This window comes from Fukomys damarensis, unplaced genomic scaffold, assembly GCF_012274545.1.
Source record: "Fukomys damarensis isolate Sample0158 unplaced genomic scaffold, DMR_v1.0_HiC HiC_scaffold_19, whole genome shotgun sequence".
Lineage (NCBI taxonomy): Eukaryota > Metazoa > Chordata > Mammalia > Rodentia > Bathyergidae > Fukomys > Fukomys damarensis.
The window spans coordinates 30,441,190-30,450,766 of NW_022900931.1; the positions used below are offsets into that span (position 1 = coordinate 30,441,190).

Below are 9,577 nucleotides of genomic sequence, written 5' to 3' on the forward strand. Positions count from 1 at the left end.
CCGCCCAGCCCTGTCGGACGGCGCCTCCTCCCAGAGCACCTTCGTGGCGCACAGCAGGGTCACCCGGATGCCCCCCATGTGCAAGGCCACGTCAGGTGAGCGGTACCCGGCTCCGCCTGCGTCCTGCCAGCCTCCGGGACGTGCCTGTGCTTAGAGCTCGCGTGGAGCTCTGGGGCCTTGCTGTGGTGCGGAGGACCCCAGGGCTGCTGGCCCTCCCGTTCCGACTCCGCGCTGAGCTTCCTCCAGGGGTGCAGAGGACAGGCACCCAAGAGTTCTTGGCAAGCCACAGGCGGGTCTCAGTGGGTTCGGTACCGCCTTACAAGCCCAGGATAGCCAGGCTGGGGGCAGGGCTGGAAAACCTGCGGGGCAGCCTTCAACTTGCAGCAATCCTCCTGCCTCAGCCTCTCAAGTGCTCAGATTACAGGCGTGTGCCACCACCGGCTGTCGCACTGAGCAGTAACCGAATCCGTTTAAAAATGGAAGAAACCCTTTTTTCCCTTTGAAGTTTCAGCAGTTTTTCTATGAAACAGCGGTGACAGTAACCAGCACTGGTTGCAGCACTGGTTGCGCAGTGGCGAGGGCTGCTGTCATGCCCTCAGGCACTCGCCCCCCTGGGCAGCAACGAGGCTGCTGTCTGTGTACTGCAGGCAGAGTGGGGAGGCTTTGGTCAGAAGTGATGAACATTTCAGGAATACAATGAGACGACAAAGGAGAGGCACTCACATCAGGAAACAGGCTCCTCCAGTAAAAGCACAGATGGGATAGAGGAGTCCTTGAAAGTTATGGGGGCAGATCTTAGGGTCCTGAAGGACGGACTGGCTGTCCAGGCTGCAGGCCCAGGCCTTCCACCTTCCTGCCCACTGGTCCTGCTCAGGCATCCTGGGCAGAAGCGGCCCAGGGCAATAAAAACCGGGTCCTGAGGCCTTCCTCAGGTGCCTTTCCTGTTTGTAACGTTAGCCCAGTAAACATGGTTGTGCACTTTCCAGGAGGATGTGAGAGTAAGTACACTATGTGTACCTTCAGAGGGCATAATAGGCCAAGAAAAGTGGGCCACATCTGAAATCCCCACTACTCCAGAGGCTGAGGCAGGAGAATCACAAGTTCAAGTCCAGCCTGGGCAGCTTAGACCCTATCAAGCTACAGTAATAAAAAGGGCTGGGGTTGTAGTCAGTGGGAGAGTGCGGGTCTAGCAGGTACGAGGCCCTGGGACTCCCCAGTACTGCAAAAGGGGTGGGGGTGGGGTCATCCTGATCCTATTAGTTGCAACAGTTTGTGTCAGTGACAAAGGGTAGGGGTACTTAGGTTGTAGCCAAATTGTGTCCATCTGGTAGATTTGCTTTATTCAGCGAGATCGGGTAGATCAGGAACATGGTTCAGGCCGATCGTTTTAAGAGACTGTGCTGGGACGAGGCTGCAGCTGCTCAGCATGTGTGAGGCCTGGCTTCCATCCCCACTACCAAAGTTTGTTTAAAACAAAAAAAAACTGTATTTGAGCTGTGAGGATCTATTGCCACTGCCAAGAAAGCAAAAGGTGCATCTAAGTACATAGGGAGCATTTATCTCCTACTGAATTCCCAGCCAGGCTTCAGCCTTGCCCATCCCAGCAGATAGGAGCCCTGCCCGTTTGAGGTATACAGAAGGAAGTGGCCGCCAGTGAGCTTGCAACAGCAGAATGCGGGCTCCTCCATAAGGGGGAGCATAATCTTCACCCCAAAAACGCTCTGGGTCGTGCTTCTATGCTGGCCAGACACACGCCCTCCCCCACCAGTCCCACCTGTCTCCCTTGAGGCCCCACGGTGGCTTAGGGTTCTCTGCAGCCATTTCCTGCAGCAAAACGGGTGAAGGATCCCAGCGCACCTGAGGACTGTACAGAGGTGCGCGGTGCTGTGGAGAAGTGGGGTGCAGTTGTCTCCCCACTGTGACTGCACCTTGGGACGACTGAGGCCCTGCCACAGGGTCCTAGCCCGAACCTCTGGATGTGGGGACCCCTGCCCCGGGTTGGCGGAGGCTCGTTCACCTGTCTGACCTGTCTTCTCCCTGCCTCTCCTGCAATACCACCTGCAGCTGCCTTACCTCAAAGCCAGAGAAGCTCAACGCCATCGAGTGAGATTGGAGCCACCCCCTCAAGCAGCCCCCACCACACCCTTGCCTGGCAGACTGGGTGAGTCCACCCCCCGCCTTCCACCAGGCCCTTCTCCCAGTTCTGGGTGGGGTGGGAAGTCACCGCTTCCCAGTCTTAGTGGCAGAAGGGCCATCTGCAGGCGACCAGAAAGGTCACACTGGGGAGCCTGCTTCCTTTCTAGAGGAACCCCCGGGTAAATGCTGGCACCTTCTCGCCCACTCCTTTTGCCTCACTTTTCTTTTGGGGGTGAACTTAGCGTGCTGTGTTGTAAAGTAGGCGGTGCCCCCTGAGACATGGGGAGGTGGAGGTGAGGTTCTGTTTTTGGTCAGAATTCCAGGCAGCGGTTGCTGGGGTTGAGGCCAGACTGGCAGCAGGGAGAACGTGAGCAGAGGCCTCCTGCTCCCTCCCAGCTGAAGGTTTCCCTGCCCACTCGCCGTCTTGATAATCAGAATGCAGCTTAAGCAAAAAGCCTTCTGGGCTGGGGATTTAGCTCAGTGGTTCCGCTTCACAAGTGCAAGGTCCTGATCTATCCCCAGTACCAAAAACAAAAACAGAAAAAAGGCTTCTGTCCAGTCCATGCACTTGTCCAACCAAAGGGGACTGGGACCTTGAGATCCTTAAGTAGAAGCTGACCACAGAAAAATGAATGAAACCAGAAGTCATTCCTTCTGCGGCTCTAGACGTAGCCTCGATTTTTACAGTCTGCACCCAGCTAGGGTGCTCCATCTACCAGAAGGTGCAGGGGACCAGGTAACTGCTTTGTGCCACAGCACGTGCCTCACCTGTCATGAGTTACCCCTCTGAGTGGATGCTACGTTCTAGCAAACCGTCAGAGGAGCAAGGGGTCCCACGGTCCTGATCTGCTGGAGCAGGGGGCGGGGCTGTCCAGCAAGAGCAACAGCTGCCTGTGAGCTGCATCAAGAGAACCACAATCCCAGTCCCACCGCCGCCGCGGCCTTTGAGGCTCCTCCCCCACTATTTCCACCTTGAGTTTCTGTGCACTTCTTTTACACCGGCCTTTCCACAGCCTCAGTTACAGGGAGAGGGGAGCTGACATTTACTGAGTGCTTGCTGTGTACCCAGAGGAGGCTGGGAGCTGCTTCTGACACCCATGAGTTCATGTAACCCTCACTGCCCCCAGCAAGAGCATCAGGTCTTTCCACTTCGTAGAAAGGGATCAGAAACAGCCTTGCCCCGAGCCCCAGCTGTGGAGTCTGACCCGAGACTGTGTCTTTCCCACCATACACCAGCAGCACGAGGCCCATTTGGAATTTGCTCGGTGAACATTCTCAGCGCCGAGTGGAAAGTGGGGCACCCTCCCGACATGGCCTTAATGTGGCACCCCGGGATCATCCCACGCTGCCTCTCATTCCCTTTAAATGAAGGGCATCCCTGGTCCCAACTTTACCGTTCCCTTGTCGCACCTGCTTCTCTTCCTATCTGTTCGAAGCGGCTGCCATTACCACCACGCCCACCCCCACTGCCCCAGCTTGATGCTGGGACTAGGCGGCCTTGGCAAGGCCGAGGGTCCTGTGGTGTCCCCAGGATTCATCCGGGAATTACAGTGGCTGAGCTGTCTCGGCCCAGTGGGACCTTAACGAACCTCAGCTGGGCGATCCAAACACAGGCTGAGATTTATAGCCCCTCACAGGCCTTTCGACTTGCCTGCTTTACACCGACAGCGACAAATCTGAGACACAGAGGAATTTTGGTCTTGGAAGTAACTTTTGCCAGCTGGCGCTGGGCTGTGGTTAGCAGACAGGAAGGGCTCTGTGCTAAGCCCGCCTGCCAGGGGGCCGGGTGGGAGCTCCACCAGTGTTTAATAGGCTACTAATGAAGTCTGTGGCTTCCGCTCTCTAACACGACCTCTCTTCTCTTCCTCTCTGCCTTCCCTCTGTTCAGAGAAGCAACAGAAAGCTCGCCCATCCTGGATGGGGCTGGGTCTCCAGCTCACCCAAGTCCCGATGCATAGAGGTATCGTGAGGGGCGGGCCGTCTCCCGCGTATGCACCGGTGGCCTTGGCCCGCATTCCGGTTCCCGCGGGACATCTCGGGGGTGTGGAAGCCATTGTGTCTCACGCCAGGCTCCGTGTGGAACAGTTTTTCCACGTGGTCTTACATCAGATGTTGGATGTTCCCAGTGCTACTTCCCACGGAAGACCCCCAAAGTGTGCACAGGGCCTTCCCCGCCTCTTGGTGCAGACAGATACTCATAGAGGGCTTTTGCGGGCTTAGCAATCTGTGTCCACGAAAACAGCAGCACTGAAGTCTAAGGTGCAGAAAGCCATGGTCAGAACGCGCTGATGCAGAAGCACCTCACATCCGGTGACAGCTCTGTGCTGTGCCACCCACGTAGCCCGCGCTGCAGAGCATGCGTAGGTCAGTGCCTTCCTTGCCAGTGGGTAGCCGTGCCCCAAGGCTGCACGTCGCTGCCACTGCAGATGCACAGCAGTAACCTGGTCTGATTCCTAGCCCGGGCGCCTAAAGCTGAAGCTACTGGTCGCATGGCACTGGAATTAAATAGCATTTTAAAGGCTACCTGAAAAATACGCCACATACAAGCAGATAAAAAGTTCAGAGCTGGGGGTGTAGCTCAGCAGCACCACACCTGCCTGGCAAGCGCGAGGTCCTCAGTTTGACTCCCCGTCCAAAAAAAAAAAAACCCGCCCATATTCCACGATTATTATTCCAGGGACCATGGAAGAGGCAACTCCGCAGTCGGAAAATCTCAGGAGAAGAAACAGCTGTGTATAGTTAGGGCTCTGAGAGTTCCTATCAGAGCGCTGCAGAGATTCAGAAGGCTCACGCAGAGGCCGTGCCCCATGCCCCCAGCTTGCAGGGTGACCACAGGGGCAGGGGCAGGGCCACACGAGGGGCTGCGCACACAGGTACAGAAACACTGCTTCGAGGACAGCAGTCTTGTTTTGCTGTAGATAAAGAGCAGAACTTCAGCCAGAAAAGGAGGGGAGGACAAGATCCAGAACAAATCAGGAAAGGTGCCAACAGTGTACAGTCAGCAGTCAGGGGCAAGGAATGCAGGGCCTGGCCTGAGAGGAAGGTGGGCACCTCGTCCTCTGGTGAAGACGAGAGAGATGGAGAGGGTAACATTTCGTGAAAGCAACATTTGAAAAAAAAACACCCCCCTCACATCCTGGGGACAGAATCCCCTGCTGAGGGCACTGGCGGGGAGGCCGGGGCTTGAGAACTGAACTGCTCTGACCCTGGATGAGCCCCGTCAGCTAGACTGACTCCTTTTCAAAGGAGCGCTGCACATGCCCAGGGCAGGCAGGACGGACCGAGAGGCCCTGTTCAGTGTCCCACCGTCTTTAGTAAGACATGGTGAGAAGGGGCTGCTCAATGTTCAGTCAGATAGGAGGATAAGCCACTGATGAAACACTTAGAATCAATTTATAAAACATCTTTCATGTTTTTAGTACCAGGGATGGAACTCAGGACCTTGTGCTTGTGAGGCAGGTACAGCGCTGCTGAGCTAAAACCCCAGAAATTTATACAAGGTATATAAGTCATTTTGTTAAAATTCCTCCCCACAGAATCTTATGCTCACACCCAGCCCCACTTCCCCATGCAGAATAGGTAACTTGTCAACTGTGAGTGAGGCTTTGCCGTCCACTCCTGACCAGAGAGGTCCAGATCACATTTGTATGAGTGACAAAGTTCTGTCTCTAAGAAAGATTTAAATGTGCCTGTGTTAGCTGCCAACCAGACTGAGATGGGTTGAGCAAGCTTAAGCACATCAGAGCGCATGTGGGCAGCCAAAGCTAGGCCAGGGCTTGTGCATCCTCCTCCTGTCCAGATCCTGTCCAGAGCCTTGTGTGTGGGGGGGGAAGCCACATCCTTGTAGCTTCAGAGCTTGCCTGGCTCTCAAGGCAGTGGCTGTGGCTGCCAGCTCACTGCAGACCTGTGCAGTGGCCACAGGGAAACTGACTCTGGGGAGGAATGCATGGCCCCTGCAGGGCAAACTTCTTTCCTGTTAGAAGTCTCGGTCCCTCAGGCGCACTGCAAGTCAGTCCCATCAGGATGGATGCGGAGAGGCTCTCAGGAGGGTGTGACAGAACCACCTACCTACCACCTAGACAGACACCGCAGCCCCCATTTAACAGAATGAACCCAGTGTTTCCGATGAGCCACGCTCAGGACTTTCATTAAAATCTGCCGGAACTCACAGACACCTTGGGATTTTCTAGTGTTCACAGACATTTTTAGGCCAGATAAGAGACCTTGTCCAATGCCTTTGTCCATGCATTCCTAGAAAAGTCAGCAAATGAGACAGAAAAAATGAGAATGACAGATTGTCAGTGGAAACTGGTTCGTGAAATTAAGATATTCTTAAACTCTTTAAATCTGGTTTTAGTTATTTTTAAATGTTTTATTAGTGTATGTTCACAGTATGGAACGTTTACTGTCCTCGTGCGTACTTGGTACACGTATGTAACACTTTTCCTTTGAATTGGGTTGGATTAGGGTCTGTTCCTGTCACCCAGCCCCATGGTGTCCTGAGCATTGGGCACGGGGGCCATCAGCGTCAGGGAAGGACTTGGAGGAGCTGTCCCCTAGTAATGATCCCTAAGAATAATCACTGGCTTCAGCATATCTGTGTGTTCATTTCTTAATCTTTAAGAATTACTTCTATCCAATCTAAGGAGTAATGCCTACTTGAAATCTTTTTCTGGTTTTGGAAGCCTTTTATTTCCTTGTTTAAACTTTCCTGTATATTTTATTTTTGCTTAGCTTTGTTTTGTCTTTTTGCGTGTGTGTGATTTCTGAGATAAGGTCTTGCTCTGTAAGACTGGCCTTGAGCTCACTATGTAGCCCATGCTGGTCTGAAACTCAGCACTCCTGCCTCAGCTTCCCAAGTGCTAGGATTCCAGGCGGCAACTTTCTTGTATATCTTATCTTTTGGTGCTAGAGATACAACCCAGGACCTTGTGCGTGCTGAACACTACTGAGCTATATACCCAGCCCCCACTGTATATTTTAAAGAAATGCTTTTTTATAGTGAAAAGTACACTAATTTAGAATAAAAAACATTGAATTCCATGCAGAATATCACCTCACCTGCACTGTAGCCAGCCTCACACTTGGGACATTTTTCTGGGACGGAGCACAGCCCAGGGCCAGCTGGGCTGGCTGCATGTTGAGGGTCTCGGGGGGCGCCTGGGTGGAGCCCGGTGCCAGGAGCCTTGAGGTTCCCTGATGACTGCAGGACGAAGCCAAGCCTTAGCTTGCGTTCTCCTCCTTTCCAGAAATGGGTGCCAGGTCCCCCATGTGGCCCCGTCGTCCTGTGAGTGTCCTCGTGGTCGCTGTGCAGGGTGCCAGCCTCCCTCCCTGGCAGGGTGGTGGCAGTGTTGGGGACAGGACTCTGCACCAGGCCTCTCACTGTCGGTCTCCCTTCTCGGCCCCCACAGGAGCTACGGTGACAGCTGCTTCCTGGATTCCTCCCTCTATCCAGAACCAGCGGACGTCCAGTGGTACGGGCAGGAAAAGGCCAAGCCCGGGACCCTCGTGTGAGCCAGCCCGCCCGGCCCGCTCTGACCGCGACGCCATTCCGAGTCACCTCACTGCCTCTCATTTGCCTTACCCAGACGCACTGTCACCTGCACCAGCTTCGGCCCTCAGCACTTTTTTTCTCTTCGTCTCCGCATCCCCTTCACACTCAAAAACCTGACTGAGGAGACATTTGGAAGGTTCCGGTCCCACTGTGTGTCCCTTGGCGCTCTCGTCCAGAGGGCCAGACAGCAATCCTCAATGGCACCTTGGTGGCTTCCCCCAGCCAGGACTGTCAGGGTGACTGGCTGGCATGACATTCCTGCAGGGGCCAGCCAGGCACTTCAAGGAGAGGACGGCTCTTGGGGCTTTGAGTGTCCCCAGAATGTTCTAGATGAGCCAGCCTGGGGGCAGGAGAGCGAGAGGGAGCTTAACACTTCAGAGCTGCATCGAGGATCACGGCCCATTCTGTGCTGCCAAAGATTAAACAGATAAAAACAGAGGCCAAGAGGAAGACTTTCTTTGCGTGAGGAAATTTCTTTGCCATTCTAAACTACCCCACGCCACAGCAAAAGTCAGCCATCTGTAAATCACAACCTCACGATCCACCTCCCTGACAGCCCACTCCTTCCCCACAAGGGCCCTGAAAACTAGGCCCTGCACGCAGAGTCCCATCTGTCTGGACGTGAAAGAAAAGACCGCGGGGAGGAGCCTGGACCTGTGGGTCTCGGCCCCCACCGAGATCGCTGGGGATCTGTGGTACCATAGGTGACAAATGCCAAAAGTGGTCTCTCATTAGAACAACCAGTAAAAGCATAACCTATTTTTTGCACAAGGCATTTCATCGTCTTCTATTTTATGGGAAACCAAGGGAAAAGCACATCGCAGTCCATTCACGTGTTTAACTGTTGTGGCTCATTTTATGTCTGTCAGCACTCGTGTGACCCAAGAGCTCAGATGCAACTTCCCTCCTGCCGCTTATTCAAAGAAGCCAGTGTACATCTACCAGCCAGCAGGCAGAGCAGGGTTGACAAAAACCAGCTCCCGAGAGGCCATGTCGGTCACCGTGGAGCAACACCTGGGCCTGCAGACGCCAACAGAGGACAAGAGAAGGAAGCAAGCATGCGGGAGCTGCTCGTTTACATGTGTTTTGAGCTATGCTTAATGAACAATCAGAAAGCCATCAATCTTCAAAGGCCTCCAAACTACTTTTCTAATATAATAACAAGTGCATAACCTTAGTCGGTCGCTTGCGATGGCACAGGGAGGTCTTCGTGGAGGTGGTGTGTGGTGCTCCTGGGTGCAGGTTGGGGTGAGGGTTCCCCACTGTTAGGATGACCTGTTGGAAAGGTACCTGACAGCCAGGGCCAAGGGCCAGGGGCCAGGGCAGGGCGGTTTTGTGAGAAAGCAGAACTAGTCAGTTGTAGCATCCGAAGGAAAATCCCTGTCTTTCATGTATGTGTCATCCATGAACATCCGCCAGGCCAGGCGGGTTAGGTGGTCACCAAAACAAACTCACCCTGATGCTCCCTGAAGTCGAAGAGCGGGAGCCCTCAGTCCGGCAGCAGCACTCGGAGCCTCTTCTCTGCAAGATCCCTGCGGGGTCCCCCAGCGCCGGGCACAGCTGGGCTGAGGAATCCAGGCTGCAGGAGGGACTACCCACCCCAGGACACTTCGGGGCACACCGGGATAAACAGGAATCGGCTGTGGCGTCACTGCGTGAATCGGGCCTAGGGGGAGGGTGCTTTTCTTGGACAGAGCTTTGAAGGGAGGATTTGTGGGTCTGAGGGGTGGGCTTCTCTTCCCCACTTGGAAACATCATACACTGGGTCCTTTCCCTTCTCCCAAAAGGAGACACGTGAGTAATCAGACCGAACTGTGTGCGACAGGGAAAGCCCAGAAGGAAATGGACAGCAGCAAGCTCACAGGGCTGTGGGTTACACCGTGCGGA

General features: G+C 54.5%; 1 protein-coding gene across 1 annotated transcript; it reads left to right on the forward strand.

The window, feature by feature from the left end:
• Positions 1–6: 6 nt before the first annotated feature.
• On the forward strand, positions 7–9,577 carry LOC104874760 (FERM domain-containing protein 4A-like). The gene is made up of 3 exons (XM_010641980.1): positions 7–95; positions 2,065–2,161; positions 7,548–9,577. Exons 1-3 carry the CDS (start codon positions 68–70, stop codon positions 7,648–7,650), a joined length of 228 nt encoding a protein of 75 aa, XP_010640282.1. The 5' UTR covers positions 7–67; the 3' UTR covers positions 7,651–9,577.

Excerpts from the sequence above, each read along its gene's own strand:
- LOC104874760 (XM_010641980.1), top strand. The coding sequence starts at position 68 with ATGCCCCCCATGTGCAAGGCCACGTCAG. Across the intron at positions 96-2,064 it reads CATGTGCAAGGCCACGTCAG|CTGCCTTACCTCAAAGCCAG; the intron begins GTGAGCGGTACC and ends TACCACCTGCAG. Across the intron at positions 2,162-7,547 it reads ACCCTTGCCTGGCAGACTGG|GAGCTACGGTGACAGCTGCT; the intron begins GTGAGTCCACCC and ends CGGCCCCCACAG.